We start from the raw sequence: 19,978 nt of genomic DNA, 5'->3' as shown, positions 1-19,978 counted from the left end.
ACAGACTTTTAAAATTTAAAACATTTTCTAAAATGTTTGAGTTTAGTGTCTGTCTATCCAGTTAATATGTGGTTATATAATTTATATGTACATACTGAATATTTTGCTGTTTTCATTTCAGCATTTCACGATAATTTTTATTATTTTGCTTTTAGGAGTTACGGTACAGCACCTGTAAATCTTAACATCAAGACAGGAGGAAGAGTTTATGGAACTGCTGGTAAATTTATATTTGTACTTGCATCAGTAGGAAAATAGGGCATATATCTGAATAAGTCATGAATAGATGTTAGTTATTACAGCTCAGTTAAAAAGAACCGTTTTGACCATATATAGTGGGCACTTGGAGAAGGCAATGGCACCCCACTCCAGTACTCTTGCCTGGAAAATCCCATGGATGGAGGAGCCTGGTAGGCTGCAGTCCATGGGGTCGCACAGAGTTGGACATGACTGAAGTGACTTAGCCGCAGCAGCAGTGGGCACTTTCCTGTAAATGGCTGACTAATAAATACTTCAGGCTGTGTGGGTCACATAGGGGTCCTGTCATGTGTATGTTTTTGTTGTTGTTTGTTTGTTCTACAGCTTTTTTAAAGGGTAGAAATCTTTCTTAGCTCACAGAATGTATGAAGATAATGATTTAAAACAGGGAAGTTTCTTGGTACAGGAATCCCTTATTATAAACAAGAAGTCTCTAATCTCTGTTTTATCTTATAACTACACCATAAACTTTGACCTCACTTTTTATTTGTGGAAATGTTACTACTTAGTGTGAAATCTTGCCAGAATTAGTGCTAGCATTAGCAGTAGTAAAAAGGTGTCATTGTTTTCTGTTTGTCTGTGGTATCTCTCACTAATATGGTTCCTTTACCGTTTTGTAATTTTCTAAAGTAGGAACGAAAGTCAAAGGAGTAGATCTTGATGCACCTGGAAGCATTAATGGAGTTCCACTCTTGGAGGTAGATTTGGATTCTTTTGAAGATAAACCATGGCGTAAACCTGGTAAGATTATTGTGGATTATATCAGTTTAAAAAAATTTTTAGTATAAATAATCATTAGCAAAGTTTTTTTCAGCATCAGTATGAACAATCATTAGAAAAGTTTTTTCAGTATAGAATATTATTTTTTAAATGTAATTTTTATTGTCTTAAGCACACAAGTAATAATGACTTATATTATTAAATCTTACAGGTGACCTAGCATTATATAAAAGTAGACTCATTGTTTTTATTATAATGCCAATTCTAGAGGAAATCATTTTGGTCAAAACTTTGTATAGTTCTGTTGCTTTATGGTGTTAATTGGGAGAATTGGTAAAATTAGAAGAGGTGATAAGACTTAATAGAACTCTATATTTTTACAGTTTATTATATTTTATGTACTACATAAAAATAGAATTGAAATCATTTGTACACTGAAAGTGTGTTTTATCTTCAGGTGCTGATCTTTCTGATTATTTTAATTACGGGTTTAATGAAGACACCTGGAAGGCTTACTGTGAAAAACAGAAGAGGATACGAATGGGGCTTGAAGTTATACCAGTTACCTCTACTACAAATAAAATTACGGTAATTAGTAAATATTCCAAAATACCCCAGCCTTTTCTACTGTCCCAATTTTATTCCCTAAATACATCAGTTTTTCCCTATAAAGGTGGTTAAATGCTATATGATAGTTTAAAAATTCCATTTTACCGTGTTTGTTTTTTTCCCCTCCTTCCCTTCCAGAGTTTCATATTAATGATTATCTGATGTTTTTAGTTTCATGTTGCAGACTAGCCACAGCTGGTTTGTCTTTATGTGGCCTGTCAATTAAAAATTATGTGGTATCTTAATGGGGAATATGTTATTTAACTTAGGCCGAAGACTGTACTATGGAAGTTACACCAGGTGCAGAGATCCAAGATGGCAGATTCAATCTTTTTAAGGTGAATTTTAGTAAATTATCCTTGGTTGCTCTCATTTTTTGTTCTTGAGTCTGCTCCCATACCACTACTCGAGGGACAAGATTAAAATGGAAATAGCTACCTTTTTTCCAAATCTTCAGCTTCCTGGTGACTTACAAATTTGCTGATTGTTGTTTTATCTCCACTTTTGCAAGCATGTGAATTATAGCCTATTATACTAACAAATGCAAAGTAAAACTATTCTTGCTATATGTTGTGATTTTATTTTGAGTCAAGTGTATGTTTGTTTGTAGGATATAAAAGTTCATGCCAACAGGCTAAGCACTCATTGTAGATCCTGCTGTAATTTTTATCAGAATTGGAGACTTATTTTTCCTGATTTTCTGTTAAAGAATGGTAAGGTAGATGGCATACCCTGTATTATCTGTGTGACACTGAAATCATTGATGTGATGTCTCTTACAGTTTAAGGTGTCTCAAGAATCTTAGGTATTCTTTGAGAGTCGCCAAGAAAGACTCAACAAAATTAGGATAAAGTCATTGATTTTTTAAATGAATATTTAAAAGGAGCATGTTAGTGAGGAACTTGTAGGTTGATACCACTTGGGTATCAGGTCTGACTTTTTGCTTCTCTATTCCATATGATCATTCCAAAGAATAATAATATATTTTCATACTTGTGTGATACACAACATCCCACAAACTTTCTCAAAACCTGATTATAAACTCTTCTTCCTTTATCTTAAGTCTTAATTCTTGATTCTTGTGTGGAGTGACACTGGGATGTCAGTGACTGGGAGTGATTTTTAGTTGGAGCTATACACTCAGGGAATTTTTATAGTCAGGAACTTTTCTGTGTCCCTTTTGGGGCTTATAGCCCTGTCCTCCAAAATACTGCCTTATGCAATGCATGTGCTATATCCGCAGATGTAGCCGCTCTGCTGGACACAGTTCTGTATAGAGAATTTAATTTTAATTTACATCCTACTTTGGGTAAGTATTTGGTTCTTGTTCTGCTGTAAATATTTTGAAAGTGTTTGATGTCTCTCTTATTTTAAATGGTCATCAAGTTATTTTTGATGATACCTACTTATTTAGACATTGAATATACTGTCTTTTACAATTGGAATGAATAGTTAGAGAAGTTATCTTGATGAGGAAATAGTTTGTTGGCAATGGTGCTTTTCATTTTCTTCCGACAGAAATGAGAACTGCCTTTTTAACCTTCCAGTTTTTGTATATTTTGTGTTTTCTTGCAGTAAACTTCTAAAAGCAAAGAATAAGAAGAAACTGCTAGGGTCTGGTCTTTTATTGAAGATAGCCATAGTGAATAAGTTATACATACAATCTATCAAAAAATTATTTTGAAGTTTCTTTTGATCATGTGAGAGGAGATTGATTGTTCCATTCTGATTTACTTCTGAAGGAATAAGGACTTGAATTTGATAGCTGTAGTCAAATTATTTAAGAAATCAGCCTTATTGAATCAGAGAGTTAGTTCTTTTTGGAGAATAGAAGACATGGCTTTGTAGGGTGTAGTTTAATTTTAGAAAGCCTAGAAACCAGGAAGATGAGTTGGAGGAATTACTGCCTGTTCGTGATTAGGACAGTGAGTTACAAGTAATACTGTTTTGGTGGCAGTGTATGGTGTAGCTGAATAAAGTCCAAGCTCTTGTCCACTTCTCTACCATTTGGAACTGTAATTATTAGGATTGGTGAGAAGGAGATAGAAGGAAAAAAACTCACCCAACTTTATTAATATATCTGAATGCCTTCATTGTGCCCAGCCCTGTGCTACAGTAAAACAGTCTTTGTGTTCAGGGAGCTCATGATCTGAGTGATGTGTACATACAAACTGATAACCATATTGTATTGTGAAAGTCTTATATTCGTATATTAACAAAATACAGTAAGGAGTTCAGAGGGGAGAGTGGGTTATCCTACATTGCAGAGTCTAGAAGGATTCAAATGGGATGTGATGAAAAATGAATTAAGTTTGCATTACTAGGAGAGAGGAGAGTGGAGAAGATTGTAGGCAGAGAAAACAATGTGAACAAAACCAGATAGTGTGAAAGAAGTGTTGAGAATCGATGAAAGATAGAGGAGAGAAGCCTGGAAATGGTAGAAATGATGTGAAAGACTAATGTGCAAGTACCCTACAGATGTATGGATAGGTAATAGGAAGCCATTTGAAAATTCTTGGGTATAAGAATAGCATAAGCAAATCTGGTTTTCAGAAAAAACAGTTGGTAACCAGGGTGGGCCACAGAGTATAAAGGGTGGGAATGTGAGTCAGAGTCCAGATAGGAAACTGTTGGAGTACTATGGGCACAAAATGATCAAGGACTCAGACTGATACTGGGGAATGGACAGAAGAACAGGTTTTTTAAGTTATTTTTATATCTAATACAAAGATTTTTTTTTATCCTTAGTTATCTGAGGGACAGCCAATCAGCATCTTTAAAATAACTTTTAAAGTTTTTATTAAGTTAAATTTTCAAACATACTAACAAGTAGATTTGTTGTTTTTGTTTGGTCACTAAGTCTGTAGACTCTCTGGGACTCTCTGGAGTGGGTTACCATTTCACTGCACAAATGAACCAGCATGTGTTTATTATAGTGTCTCAAGTGATTTATTAATGTTTTAACATTCTTAAAGTCTTTTTGTACACTTCAGTATAAAGTCAATTGAGTATGAAAACAATTGTACAATTATATAACTGAGAGTGAAGGCAAGAAAGAAGTGACTAGTAAGAATGGGTGATATGTATAAGAAAAATTGACCACAGCCTTCTCTCAAAATATTAAAGTTTGTGTGTGCACACCTGCATAGGTTTCCCACCCGCCCTGCCCCCAGCTCTGTGGAAGCATTTATGAGCTTTGTCACCATTGTGAATTTCTTAAGATGTGTCGGTCTGTTATCCATTGTACCAAGCATTTATTTGTACCTTCTTAATCTGGAAGTATAAATCCTTCATTTCTGGGGTATTTTCTTGTTTTTTTTTTTTTTTTTTTTACTTTGTCTTCATGTGCCTTTTGGACCTCTTATTCAAAAATTGGATCTCCTTATGCTGATTCCTTTTTCTTTTCCTATCTCTTTGTTTTCCATTATCTGGAGATTTCTTCGGCTTCAGAGTTCTTCTATTCACTTTTTTATTTCTACTGTTACGTTTTTGAATATATAAGAAGGCTTTTCTTCAGTATTTAACTGTAGTATCGAGTCTTTTCTTTAAAAAAAATTTTCAAAAAGATTTATTTTTATTTTTGACCTGTGGTTGAAACATCTTTGTTGTTGCGTGTGGGCTTTCTTTAGTTGCAGCGAGCGGGGGCTGCTCTTCCAGTAGTGCGGTGGCTTCTTTTGTTGCAGAGCACAGGCTCTAGGCTCATGGGCTTAATAACTCAGTGGCATGTGGGATCTTCTCAGACCAGGGATGAAACCGGTTTCCCTTGCATTGCAAGGCGGATTCTTAACCCCTGAACCACTAGGGATGCCCCTAGCATCCTATTCTTATTCATGTAGTGATGCAGTGTTTTTTTCTCCCTCTGTCTCTCAAAATATCTTAATATTAATGGTAGATTGATTGATAGGCTTTCTTTTTGTGCATAGTCTATTTTCTCCAAGTTGATCTTTTAAGTTTGTTGTTTTTGTCTTTTGCCTTTGACTTCTCAAATATTTGTTGATCCCTGGCCATTATTAATTCATGAGAGTGTGGGCCACTGAAAAGACAATTCAGAGGTCTGTGCATATGGGTAGAACCTGCTGATTGTATACTTGACTGTGGTTAAGCATTTTTCAGTCTCTGATGGTCAGTATCTTTATCTTTTTGCTTTTTTGGGTTTTTGTTTTTGAAATCTGAGTTTTCAGAGAAGACATTAGTCTCCTGTCTGAGGGCTTATGTTTATACTTGACTGGTTGAAATGTTTTGGGAGCTAGAGTTAGTTCCTGAATCTTTGCAGGTCTTGCTGTGAAAATCAATGTCTTTTTCTTTCTCATTGCTGACTTAGGATTCAGATTCTTTGGTTTGCTCAGTTACTTTTTTTTCATCTGCTTTCAAAGTCCTGACTTTTGTTGTCTTTGCAATATTTTTGTTCTTGTGAGTTGAAACAAAATTGTAATAATTTATTTGGTTTTCTACTTTTCTTTTTTCACCTTAACCTAAGCTGTTTTCCTAGGTTAATAAAGTTTTTTGATAAATAACACTTTATAAATAGTTGCATAGTCCTTTATTTGGGTGTTTCACAATTTATTTTTAGATATTATTTTGAAATATTAAGCTTGTAAATAATGCTATAAAGGACAGTTGAAGGAAATTTTACAAAATAAGTTTTGGCATAATTTGATAATTTGAGTAAATAGCTTCTTAAGGTTATAGACTATAGTCAACTTTTCTTTGAATACATAAAATCTGACCATTTTTTAAATAAAATCAGTCACAATGTCTTAGAGTTATTTCTTTTTTTATATAGTCTTTTCTTAAAATATTAGATCATGTGGAAAAAGTAATCTCATTATGTTCTGACTAAACAAGTTTAGAGTCTATTAATGCTGAATGCAACATTTGAAGATTAGGTGATAGTGCTATTGCAACTTGATTAGGAGGGTTGCTAAAATGGTGAAGATTTTCAGAATTGTTTGAGTATATTATGAAGAAATTAACAAGAAAAGAAAACTAAGTTAGGAAACAGCAATTTTTACATGTTTAAAAATGTACCATGCCTTCCTGTTACCTTCTCTCACTCTTTCCCGTATTATAAATACTCTAATTTTTACTCTCTTCCCACCACCCCTACTTCTTTCCAACCCTTCTCCCTTCCTCCTTCCCAGTTTTTTTTTTTCCCTCCTTCCCAATTTTTAATTGAGCATTGTCTGTGCGAGGAAGTTTCTTAGGTTCGAGTGAAAAGGGGAAATCTATTTATAGACATAGATTTTGTGGTCTTAGAGATTATCTGACTTAATGGGAAAGATAACTAGAAAATCATGGCAAAAATTATGTTGTTACAAACTCCAAGTGGGCTTCCCTTAGTGACATTTAAGCTGAGTCCTAAAGCCAGTCAAATAGCAAATATATTTGAGCACTAACTGCACGCCAGGCAATATGTTTAGGCTCTTAGGATATAGTCTTGAACTGGATGACATCCATGTTTTCCAAGATCCTGTGTTATAGTGGCAGCAGGCAGACAGTAAACATAAATAAGAGGACTTTAGATAATGATACTAGTGAGAAATTCTATGAAGAAAATACAAAATAGTAATGTGATAGAGATGACATGATGGAGACTGGGATTGGCCATTTCAAGGAAATATTTAAACAGTACTTGAATGATTACAAGGAGGTTGTCATGATGATCTTATAAAGCAAAAAGACCATCTAGTGCAGAAGCAACATTAAGGAGGAACTTACCTGTTAAAAAGAACAAGAAAAAAAGGCCATTGTGATTGGTGTTGTCAAAATAAGTTGGGGAGATAGGCAGGGTCCATACCAAAGATTGCTTTGACTGTGTACAGAGGATGGGTTTTAGAGAGGTAAGATCAAAGGAAAGAGTCCAGGTAATGTAGCAGAACAGTTGAGATATGGTGATGGGTTTGACCTGAATTTTAGTAGTGAACATAATGATAAGTGGTTGAATTTAGTATATATTGTCAAGGTAAAGTTGATATTGGATGTGCATATGTATTGGGTAATTGCTAAGGTTTTGTTTTTCTTTTTGTTTTTACTAAGCAACTCGGTAGATGATGGTGCCATTTACTCATAGGAGGAAGACTTGGAAAGAATCAGATTGGCGGATAGAGGGAAGTCAGTAGCTTTGTTTTGTCCATATGAGTTTGAGATGCTTGTTAGACATGGTAAGAAGCTAGGTGCTCAGGAGTGCTCTTGAGACCTTAGTGTCATTTTTGAGTATTCTTCACATCCCCAGGATGTGTTCTCATAGGATCTTTTTATCCCAGTTATTTTTTTCATAACAGTTACATTGCTCTGATGATTTGTGTGTCCGTATTTTCCCACAGTATGGGATTTTGTTGTATTTCTCTCTGTGGTCCCAGCTTCTGGTACATGGTAGATACTTAATAAATGTTTGACGAGTAAATCATGTTTATTTTCCCTGTCACTACATTCTGAATTTTACCTGTCACATGTCTATCAAATCTATTTCTGTCTTTCTATCTTCATTGTCTAGGTGCTGATCTTCATCATCTCTTATATAATTAGGATTTAGCATTAATATTTTATTTGAAAATGAGTTCCACATAATGTTTATTTGAGAGATAGATGGTTTCTGGACTTGAATCAGTGGTTTGAATATAGCAGAGTCAAGGTGTCTTGAGTTCTCTTGGCCTTTGCCTCATGGGGAGGGAGAGTGATGCTGAATTTAGACTGAACAGGGGTAGTAGAATTTAAATAGGGCCTAAGAAAGTAGAGATGTTTTTAAGTATAGGTCAGCTTGAACTTTAAATTTAATAAATTAATGATGATTTTAAGATAGGAAGATGAGTATGAAAGCAAAAGAGCATAAAGATTTTCACCAATCTAAAGGAGTATGATTGCACCATACTCAAGGATCTGATAGGAGCACAAAGGATGGGCAACTATGGGAGAGATTATGGAGTTAAGTAGATTACTGGTTTATAACTGAATGTAAAGAGTAAGAAGAAAGATTAAGGAAGCAGATGACTGACTTCAAGCTTCTAAGTGTACTGAATTCTTCAAGGCCTTTCATGAACTCTGAAACATGGAGTATTAAACAAGTATCTGGATGTATTTATAGTGAGTGATCTGAGGGAGTTTATGAAAGTCCTTAAGAGTTACAGTTTATTAGACTTTAAGTGACATTAATTTGAACTTTTTAGTAGTTGGAAACATTTTGATCCCACGATCCATGTTTGGTGCCTTCCACTTAATGCTATTCTAAAATAGGTTTAATTTATTATATATTTGGCAACAAAACATTCTTCATAAATTTGAAATAAAATATCTTTATGGTATTTTCTTTCCGTGTTTCATTAAACAAGCTAATAACCCTTTTTTTTAAGGTACAGCAGGGAAGAACTGGAAATGCAGAGAAGGAAACAGTGCTTCCATCTACAAAAGCGGAGTTTACTTCTCCTCCTTCTTTGTTCAAGACTGGACTCCCACCAAGCAGGTTAGTAAGACACTGATGATTTAGTTTATTGAAGGCATTGGTTTCTTCACCTTGAGTGCTATGTCAAGTATGAAATCTCTGAATGATACATCAAAAAACTGGAACCTTCTATTTGGTTTTTAGTATAAAACGAATTCTTTGTGAGAATAATGGAAGGGAGTATTGAATATTTGAGAGGAGAGGAGATGATATGAAATAGTTATTTAGAGTGTGTATGAGTAAACTAGGGAAAAGGAGTAGGGTTGCTAGGCAGTTACCTGGAGGGAAATGTGGGGTCAAGTGAGGGCTTCCCCCCCCGCCCGCCCCCCAGATGGGAGAAATCACAGCACTTTTATATGCTGATAGGAATGAGTTAGAAGATTGAAAAATTGGTGACACGGGAAGAGAGACTGTACATTCCAAACTGTTCTTCAGGTTGATGGCCATAAGTTGAAATGAGACCAGTCAACTTGTTTGGGTGTGTTCCCCTTGCCATTGTCAGGTGTTCATGTGTTCATGAAGAGTAGCTGGAGTTGGATTTAGCAGGAGTTGAAGTTTTACCAGACATGTATGACAAAGGGATATAGAGAGGGCAAGGAGGGTGAGAGTGTGCTTAAGAGCATGATTATAATGATGAACCATGGCTCCAAGGAGTGATAAAGGGACACTGGTGGATATGACACAGTGCAAAGGATGTAAAAAAATGACTGGAAGAGTTAGCTGACTCATCACTACTGCTGAAAAGAATGGGCAACTACCACCACAGCTTGTAGAAACAAACCCAACATGTCAGTACTGGCACTTTGAAATACAGAGAACAGTATTCATTGCTCATTAGAAAAATTTGTTTTCAGGATTCATCTTCACTTGATCAAAAGGATACTTCTCAGCCACTGTGAAGTATTCCTCTAAATATTTGTTTCTTATTCTTATATATGTACAAAGTGTATCTGTTTTATTCTCTGTACTTAGGGAAATTAGATGTTTTTGAAAGTAAGCTTGTATTGACTTTAGGGAGAAGACAGTGAATGTCTTTTAAGTCATAATAGACACTGCATAGCAAGTATTTAGCAGTAATGAGGTGTACTACTGATGTAGTCACTATTTTTTTTTTTTAATCTTAGATTATTTTATTAACGTATAGGTGACTGATAGAATGTTTACATAGAAATTATTTTTTAATGGTTCTTTGTACTTGATCAGTAGAAATGTTGGATTTCTGACTTTATGTACTGCCCAGCAAATTGACATAATTAAATAAAATGTTAATATTGAACATATCAGAATGTTTTGCTTAGTTTTAAAAGTTTTCATATGGAACAGGAAACAGAATATTACCATTACTACCAGAAGCCCCTGTTGTGCCCCCTCATTTATTGTTTTCATTTTTTAGTATTGACAAAAATTTAGACTTATGAAGAGGTGCAGGAAAAGTATTATACACAGTTCACTCAGATTCACTAATTATTAACTTTTTGCCATGTTTGCTTTATAATTTCTCAGAAATATTTTTTCCTGAACCATTTGAATGCTAATTATAGACATTGTGCCCTTTTTCCTTGACTACTTCAATGTATATTCCTAAGAACAAGGACATTGTGTTCCATAATTACAGAGAACAGTTATCAAAGCCAGAACATCTAATAATGAATCAGTACTTTAGTATATAACCAGTAAATTTTGCTGATTATTATATTTCAATAATATCTGATAATTCTTTTCTTTCCTCCTGGGTTTAGGGTTCGGTCTAATATTATTCATTACAATTAATTCTTTTGTCTCTATTCTTCTTTGATCTAGGACAGTATGAGCATTCTTTGGGTTTGTTGACATTAACTCTTGGAAGAGTTCTATCTGGTTATTTTGTAAATCATCCTTCAATCTGGTTTTGTCTGATATTTCTGTATTATTAGGTTTAGGTTTTGCTTTTTGGACAGGACTACTACCTAGGTAATGAATGCTGTATTCTCATTGAGTTAGTCTATAGGGCGTCATGTCAGTTTGTCTCATTATTAGTGATGATAACTTAATTACTTAGTTGTGGTGGTGTCCTTTGGGTTTCTGCAAAGTTATTGTATAAATAAGTAATTTGAGGAGACTGCATCAATATTCTGTCTTTGGACTTTCCCAAGAATTTCAATGTTCAGTTATGATTTTTATTTAATCAGTTATTACTTCAAAATGGTTATCGTCTGTTATTCCTCTTATATTTTAGTTGGCATTCTACTTTAAAAATGGGTTTTCCCACCTCCCTCACTTATTTATTATTGGATGCAGTTTTTATTTTATATGCTTAAGAGAGTATGTGTGACATTAATATGGCTTATTAGTTTGTGTGGATACCACACACACACTGTAATTCATACTGATTCTCAAATTATTCCAAATTTAGTCTGTGGGAACTTCTTTAAACCGGCTCCTATGACCTTTTGACATGTGCCTACCATCTCTTTTTTTGATGATTTCTATATTTTCTAAGCTGAGCGCCGAAGAATTGATGCTTTTGAACTGTGGTGTTGGAGAAGACTCTTGAGAGTCCCTTGGACTGCAAGGAGATCCAACCAGTCCATTCTAAAGGAGATCAGTCCTGGGTGTTCTTTGGAAGGACTGATGCTAAAGCTGAAACTCCAATACTTTGGCCACCTCGTGTGAAGAGTTGACTCATTGGAAAAGTCTCTGATGGGAGGGATTAGGGGCAGGAGGAGAAGGGGATGACAGAGGATGAGATGGCTGGATGGCATCACCAACTCGATGAACGTGAGTTTGAGTGAACTCTGAGAGTTGGTGATGGACAAGGAGGCCTGGTGTGCTGCAGTTCATGGGGTCGCAAAGAGTCAGACACAACTGAGCTACTGAACTGAACTGATATTTTCTGGTACTCCTAGATGTTTTAGTCTTGTCTTATACTTTCCCTGCCCCTTCCATAGAAGCAACCAAATCTTGAAGGGATCCCGATGCTTTTTAGTTGGAAATGGTAGTTAGAAACCACAATCTTGGCACTACTTATCTCATTGCTTTTGAGGTGTTTTAGTCTTTCTAGTCCTTTTCATCCAGAGAAGGCAATGGCACCCCACTCCAGTACTCTTGCCTGGAAAATCCCAGGGACGGAGGAGCCTGGTGGGCTGCCGTCTATGGGGTCGCACAGAGTCGGACAAGACTGAAGCGACTTAGGAGCAGCAGCAGCAGCAGCAGTCTTATTCAGCACTCAGAGCTAGGAAAAATTAAGCAGTTTTGATATGAAATTGCCATATGTACATTATTTTTATAAAATTTTAGTCACACAGTCATGTTTCATTTACTTCCAGTTTGAAACCACAGATTCTACTCCTCTTCCCTTATTTCATATTGCGTCTTCTTATTAATCATTTAAAAGATAATTTGATCCATTGTTTGTTGCTGTTCAGTATTAGCGTTTTTTCTCCACACTTACTAATTTTTTTCTACATGTTCAGAACATTTAACATAGTTCCACAGGCAAGACCATCTAAAAGTATACTTAAATTAGTTACTCTTTGCAGTTTTTTTCATTTCTGTCAATAAAAAGTTTCATTTCATATAGTTCTTTTTGTACTTCCTGTTTTTTTAATATAAATAAGCAGATGTATAAATACAAATATATTTTTCCTGTTGCTTTAAAAGAGTATCTTATTAATTTTTTAAAGGGTCAGCAAGAATGAAGTAGTTAAACACACAAGATAAAATTAGCTTTCTTTAGAATTTTACTTTGAACAACTATAATTATTTTTCAAAAAACTCTGGGTGCTTTTCACTACCTGAAATAAAATTTAGCCCTCTGAGTCAGTCTTTGTTGTTGTTCAGTCACTAAGTTGTGGCTGGCACTTTGCACCCCCATGGACTGCAGTGCACCAGACTTTCCTGTCCTTCACTATCTCCTGGAGTTTGCTCAAACTCATGTCCATTGAGTCAGTGATGCCATCCAACTATCTCATCCTCTGTCATCACCTTCTCCTCCTGCCCTCAATTTTTCCCAGCATCAGAGTCTTTCCCAATAAGTCAGCTCTTTGCATCAGGTGGCCAGAGTATTGGAGCTTCAGCATCAGTCCTTCCAATGAATATTCAGGACTGATTTCCTTTAGGATTGACTGGTTTGGTTTCCTTGCAATCCAAGGAACTCTCAAAAGAGTCTTCCCAGTACCACAATTTGAAAGTATCAATTATTCAGCATTCAGCTTTCTTTATAGTCTGACTCTCACATCGGTACATGACTACTGGAAAAACCACAGCTTTGGCTATACAGACCTATGTTGGCAAAGTGATGTCTCTGCTTTTTAATACACTTTCTAGGTTTGTCATAGCTTTCCTTCCAAGGAGCAAGTGTCTTTGAATTTCATGGCTGCAGTCACCATCTGCAATGATTCTGGAGCCCAGGAAAATAAAATCTATTACTGTTTGCACTTTTTCACCTTATATTTGCCATGAAGTGATGACACCAGATGCCATGCTCTTAGTTTTTTGAATGTTGAGTTTTAAGCCAGCTTTCACTGTTTTACCCTCATCAAGAGGCTCTTTAGTTCCTCTTCGCTTTCTGCCGTTAGGATGGTATCATCTGCATGGCTGAGGTTGTTGATATTTCTCTGGACAGTCTTGATTCCAGCTTGTGATTCATCCAGCCCAGCATTTTGTATGATGTGCTCTGTATGGAACAGGGTGACAACATACAGCTTTGATGTACTCCTTTCCCAATTTTGAACTAGTCCATTCTTCTCTGTCCAGTTCTAACTGTAGCTTCTTGTCCTGCATAGAGCTTCCTCAGGGGACAGGTAAGGTGGTCTGGAATTCCCATCTTTTAGAATTTTCCACAGTTTATTGTGATCCATACAGACAACGACTGTAGTGTAGTCAGTGAAGCAGAAGTAGATGTGTTTTTGGAATTCCCTTGCTTTCCCTATGATTCAACAGATTTTGGCAATTTGGCCTCTGGTACCTCTGTCTTTTTTAAACACAGCTTGTACTACTGGAAGTTCTCTGTTCTTATACTGCTGAAGCCTAACTTGAAGGATATTGCACATTACCTTGCTGGCATATGAAATGAGTGCAGTTGTTTGAACATTCTTTGGCATTGCCCCTCTTTGGATTGGAATGAAAATTGACCTTTTTAGTCTTTAGGACCTTTATAAAATTGGACACCACTGAATCTTTTCAATCTTTATTTCCAACTACAGTGCATAAACCCGCCATTCTTTTAGGTAGGTCAACCAGGTGTCTTTGGAAATATTATCTCCCTATTGTTTCTATGCTTCTCATATCCATTCTCCCTAGAATTTTGGTTTGTGTTCAAAATCTTAAATTTACAAAGCATACAACCTTGGATGGATATTGTAAACTCTTGAGTCTGTAAAACGGGAATAATAATTTCTAGACTAAGGGATGTAATGAGAAGCAAGTATGTTAGGGTATGAAAGTACATTGCCAACACTCATCAGTCTAAGCAATTATACTTTGTTTGATGAGTAATACAAACTAAGAACCTTCCTAATTTATCATTTGAAGTTTTAAACAAGGTGATAGTATATGGGGGTGTATCTTGTGTGTCTTTATTGTTAAAGAATTTAAAGCTTTTTTCCTGGGCAACTTGATGCTGTATTAGTGTGCTTTTAATTACTTTCAGTTACAGACTTAAATATATAAATTATGATCAGATGTTTTGGTCACAGCACCTAAAAGAAAAGTAAAAGGAGGAAACATGTCTAAATTTTATTTCTTCGATTTCTTTTCTTTGGGGATTTCCATTATATATTCCCTGTGGGAAGTAAGAATTTTCTCGTCAACTTGCTTTGATAAAATTTCTTAAGAGAAAATAAACTTACTCATTCTCAAAAGGGTATTCATCTGAAAGTCAAAAATATTCTGACTTTTCAGTAAATATCCAAATGATAATTGATGCAGACCAAAATATATTATTTATAGCCTTAGAATAGTCTCAAGTTGCATATATTATTTTAATAAGCTATAGAATGATAATTTGCATATATGACTGTTACTTTAAAGGTATCCTCATTGATATTTTTGCAGATGTGTTATATAATGTTGATCTTAGTTTTAAAATTAATTAATATATTTTTTTATTTTTGTCTGCTCTGGATCTTTGTTGCTGTGCAAAGCTTGTCTCTAGTCGTGGGTAGCAGGGGTAATCTCTAGTTGTGGTGCGTGAGCTTCTCATTGTGTTGGCTTCTCTTGTGGAGTATGGGCTCTAAAGCAAGCAGGCTTCAGTAGTTGTGACTCATGTGGTTAGTTGCCCCAGGGCATGTGGAATCTTCCTGGACCAGGGATCAAACCCATGTCCCCTGCATTGGCAGGTAGGTTCTTAACCATGGGAACCAGGGATCTTAGTTTTTAAAGCTGCAATTCCCCTTGAAGAACCAATAGAAAATTTTGAGTTGTTTTGAATAAAGAAAAATTAGATGTGACAGGTGTGGAGTGGTGTTTGAGTCTTCAACTTTTAATATTTCTGTGGAACTCAAAATTTAATAGCAGTGTTACTAATATAATTTCTAAATAACAATTAACTTTGTTATTATAGTGTATGAAGAAACACTTGGATTTATATTTAACCTGGCCAGCGACATGGAGAGCCTATTTAATGATCCCCAAAGGGCCAGACAATAGAGTGTTGTGTTCGTCATTCTACTATTGATAATGAACCAGTAGCCATATTGGTAGAAAGAGAATGACTACTTTCTTAAACTTAGAGCAGTTTCATGACATGGACATTGGATTTGGATATTATATTTGGGTTTGCACTTATGTTAATTTAGGATAGTTTCCTTAAATGTCTAGGCCTCTGTTTCCATGATTGTAAAACGATGGGGCTGGACTATTTTATCTGAAAAAGCACTTCTAATCCTGAATTATTTATTTTCTGGCTAGTCCCTGGTTTACATGGAAGAGGAGATTTGAGAAATTAGGGAGTTTGCCTAGATTCATGGCTAAGTAAGAGGCAAAGCCTCTTCACCTTCAAATGCTGCAGGTCAGGAAAGTTGACTTTCATAAGCAAAGCCACAGGGATACTTAAAATCATTTATTTTAATGTAACTTTAAACTTCATATTTGTTGCTTTTACTGCTACTGTTTTAGCATCTTAAGTTTCTTTTATATAAGTCATTTGACTTACAATTTTTAACTTAGTTTTTCTTTTGATGTAAGTTTATTTCTTGAAATAAATTGGCCATTTTATAAGGAAGATATTAGTTCTTTAATCTGAAAGTGATACATCTCAGTACTTAGACTGTATAACTCTCCCCACACTTCGCCTTCTCCCTCCCCACCCCCCCCCCCCCACCAAAAAAAATGGTTTCAGTAACTTAGAAAACTCCTATTCTGATTTTGTGATTAATGTCGGGGGTATTTATTAGGAATTTTGGCACTGTATTTTCAATGAGTATTTTGTGCTTTTGAAAACTAAAAGTAAAAACTGTAGCTGAAAGCTACACACACTTTTTTGAGCAGAAGATAGAAAATGAGATTCCAGCTCTTATAATGAATATAACTGAGAAATGAGGAGTTATTTTTGAAGCATTCCTTAAGTGTATATAAGAAGAGTTGTACAATGGTTGAAATCCATTTCATAAATTACTGTATTTGGAGACACAGACTTTTCTCACCATGTTACTCTTAATTTATATAGTACTGTGTTTTTGCTTTTTTCTTTTTAACTCTTGAAGCTAACTGTAAAGAATAATACAGTCTAGTATAGAGTCTAGTTTGTTTTGTTCATTCAGATTTGTTACTCTTCTAAAGCCAGTTAATGAGAAGAATGAAGTAGTTTTAATGAACACAGAAAATTGGAATTGGCGTTACAGATGATTGCTATAATCTTATCCAAGTGTTCAGTTTATTTCTGTATTTTGTTTCCATTTTAAATTTTAAACTGTGCTCCTTTTAGTTTATTAGTTGCAAATTCTACGTTGTTTCCCCATCTGTTTGCCTTGAAGTGATGGGACCAGATGCCATGATCTTAGTTTTCTAAACGTTAAGCTTTAAGCCAACTTTTTCACTCTGCTCTTTCGCTTTCATCAAGAGGCTCTTTAGTTCCTCTTCACTTTCTACCATAAGGGTGGTGTCATCTGCATATCTGAGGTTATTGATATTTCTCCCTGCAATCTTCATTTCCACTTGTCCTTCCTCCAGCCCAGCATTTCTCATGATGTACTCTGCATATAAGTTAAATAAGCAGGGTGACAATATACAGCCTTGATGTACTCCTTTTCCTATTTGGAACCAGTCTGTTGTTCCATGTCCAGTTCTAACTGTTGCTTCCTGACCTGCATACAGGTTTCTGAAGAGGCAGGTCAGGTGGTCTGGTATTCCCATCTCCTTCAGAATTTTCCACAGTTTATTGTGATCCACACAGTCAAAGCCTTTGGCATAGTCAATAAAGCAGAACTAGATGTTTTTCTGAAACTCTCTTGCTTTTTCGATGATCCAGCAGATGTTGGCAATTTGATCTCTGGTTCCTCTGCCTTTTCTAAAACCAGCTTGAACATCAGGAAGTTAACGGTTCTCGTATCGATGAAGCCTGGCTTGGAGAATTTTGAGCATTACTTTACTGGTGTGTGAGATGAGTGCAATTGTGTGGTAGTTTGAGCATTCTTTGGCATTGCCTTTCTTTGGGATTGGAATGAAAACTGACCTTTTCCAGTCCTGTGGCCACTGCTGAGTTTCCCAAATTTGCTGACATATTGAGTGCAGCACTTTCACAGCATCATCTTTCAGGATTTGAAATAGCTCAACTGGAATTCCATCACCTCCACTAGCTTTGTTCGTAGTGATGCTTCCTGAGGCCCACTTGACTTCACATTCCAGGATGTCTGGCTCTAGGTGAGCGTGAGTGATCACACCATCGTGATTATCTGGGTCATGAAGATCTTTTTTGTACAGTTCTTCTGTGTATTCTTGCCACCTCTTCTTAATATCTTCTGCTTCTGTTGAGTCCATACGATTTCTGTCCTTTATCGAACTCATCTTTGCTTGAAGTGTTCCCTTGGTATGTCTAATCTTCTTGAAGAGATCTCTAGTCTTTCCCATTCTATTGTTTTCCTCTATTTCTTTGCATTGATCACTGAGGAAGGCTTTCTTATCTCTCCTTGATATTCTTTGGAATTCTGCATTCAAATGGGTATATCTTTCCTTTTTTCCTTTGCTTTTTGCTTCCCTTCTTTTCACAGCTGTTTGTAAGGCCTCCTCAGACACCCATTTTGCTTTTTTGCATTTCTTTTCCTTGGGGATGGTCTTAATTCCTGTCTCTTGTACGGTGTTCATGAACCTCCGTCCATAGTTCATCAGGCACTCTGTCTATCAGATCTTGTCCCTTAAATCTATCTCTCACTTCCTCTGTGTAGTCGTAAGGGATTTGATTTAGGTCATACCTGAATGGTCTAGTGGTATTCCCTACTTTCTTCAGTTTAAGTCTGAATTTGGCAATAAGCAGTTCATGATCTGAGCCACAGTCAGCTCCCGGTCTTGTTTTTGCTGACTGTATAGAGCTTTTCCATCTTTGCCTGCAAAGAACATAATCAGTCTGATTTTGGTGTTGACCATCTGGGGATGTCCATGTGTAGAGTCTTCTCTTGGGTTGTTGGAAGAGGGTGTTTGCAATGACCAGTGCGTTCTCTTGGCAGAACTCTGTTAGCCTTTGCCCTGCTTCATTCTGTACTCCAAGGCCAAATTTGCCTGTTACTCCAGGTGTGTCTTGACTTCCTACTTTTGCATTCCAGTCCCCTATAATGAAAAGGACATCTTTTGGGGGTGTTTGTTCTAGAAGGCCTTGTAGGTCTTCACAGAACCGTTCAACTTCAGCTTCTTCAGCGTTACTGGTCGGGGCACAGACTTGGATTACCGTGATATTGAATGGTTTGCCTTGGAAACGAACAGAGATCATTCTGTCATTTTTGAGATTGCATCCAAGTACTGCATTTCGGAGTCTTGTTGACTGTAATGGCTACTCCATTTCTTCTAAGGGATTGCAGCCATGAAATTAAAGGACACTTACTCCTTGGAAGGAAAGTTATGACCAACTTAGCATATTAAAAAGCAGAGACATTACTTTGTCTACAAAGGTCCATCTAGTCAAGGTTACGGTTTTTCCAGTGGTCATGTATGGATGTGAGAGTTGGACTATAAAGAAAGCTGAGCGCCGAAAAATTGATGCTTCTGAACCGTAGTGTTGGAGAAGACTCTTGAGAGAGTACCTTGGACTGCAAGGAGATCCAACCAGTCCATCCTAAATGAGATCAGTCCTCGGTGTTCATTGGAAGGACTGATGTTGAAGCTGAAACTCCCAATACTTTGGCCACCAGATGCAAAGAGCTGACTCATTTGAAAAGACCCTGATGCTAGGAAAGATTGAGGGCAGGAGGAGAAGGGGATGACAGAGGATGAGATGGTTGGATGGCATCACCGACTCAAGGGACACGGGTTTGGTGGACTCCAGGAGTTGGTGATGGACAGGGAGGCCTGGCATGCTGCGGTTCTTGGGGTCGCAAAGAGTTGGACATGACTGAGCAACTGAACTGAAGTTCTTTTTTTAAGCTTTTTTCCAATGTCATAATTCTTTTAAACCAATTCAAACTCTTTTGAGAGGAATAATAAAATTCTATTACAGTGTAGAATTACTAAAATATTTAAACCTGCTTGGGTTTCTTATAATAGACAAACCTAAGACTTTTGATGTGGATGTTAAATGAGCATTAAATCTAAAATTGACTTCCTCGTTTGTTCTTGCACTACTTACTGTTCTATCTTAATTTGTATACTGAAAAAAATGAGATTTGTATACTGAAAAAATGTACCTGTTCTTCAAAGCATTTGAGCACTCTGAATGCATATTGCTATATTGTGTGGCTTGTAAGATTTTATGTGATTGCACATATGAAGGTCTTTATTTTTTTAAATTACCTGTAGAAGCATGTCTTTTCCTATCAGTGATACACTTAAAAA

General features: G+C 36.1%; 1 protein-coding gene across 17 annotated transcripts in view; it reads left to right on the top strand.

The window, feature by feature from the left end:
* Positions 1-19,978, top strand: part of FIP1L1 (factor interacting with PAPOLA and CPSF1) — a 65,088-nt gene that overhangs the window by 10,560 nt on the left and 34,550 nt on the right. For 5 of the 17 annotated variants that reach the window (XM_086405771.1, XM_086405769.1, XM_086405772.1 and 2 more), the window contains 4 exons: positions 156-220; positions 892-999; positions 1,436-1,566; positions 8,934-9,043. In XM_086405771.1, the coding sequence (XP_086261897.1) occupies positions 156-220; positions 892-999; positions 1,436-1,566; positions 8,934-9,043 (414 nt within the window). Of the gene's footprint in view, positions 1-155; positions 221-888; positions 1,000-1,435; positions 1,567-1,856; positions 1,926-8,933; positions 9,044-19,978 lie in introns of all 17 variants that reach the window. The other 12 variants (XM_086405764.1, XM_086405760.1, XM_086405758.1 and 9 more) reach the window with 3 other exon arrangements.

This window comes from Bos grunniens, chromosome 6, assembly GCF_055505025.1.
Source record: "Bos grunniens cultivar Pamir isolate PY7600 chromosome 6, Bosgru_T2T1.0, whole genome shotgun sequence".
Taxonomy (NCBI): Eukaryota; Metazoa; Chordata; class Mammalia; order Artiodactyla; family Bovidae; genus Bos; species Bos grunniens.
Note: the sequence above shows the minus strand (reverse complement) of the source record. Positions and strands in the feature narration are given on the sequence as shown.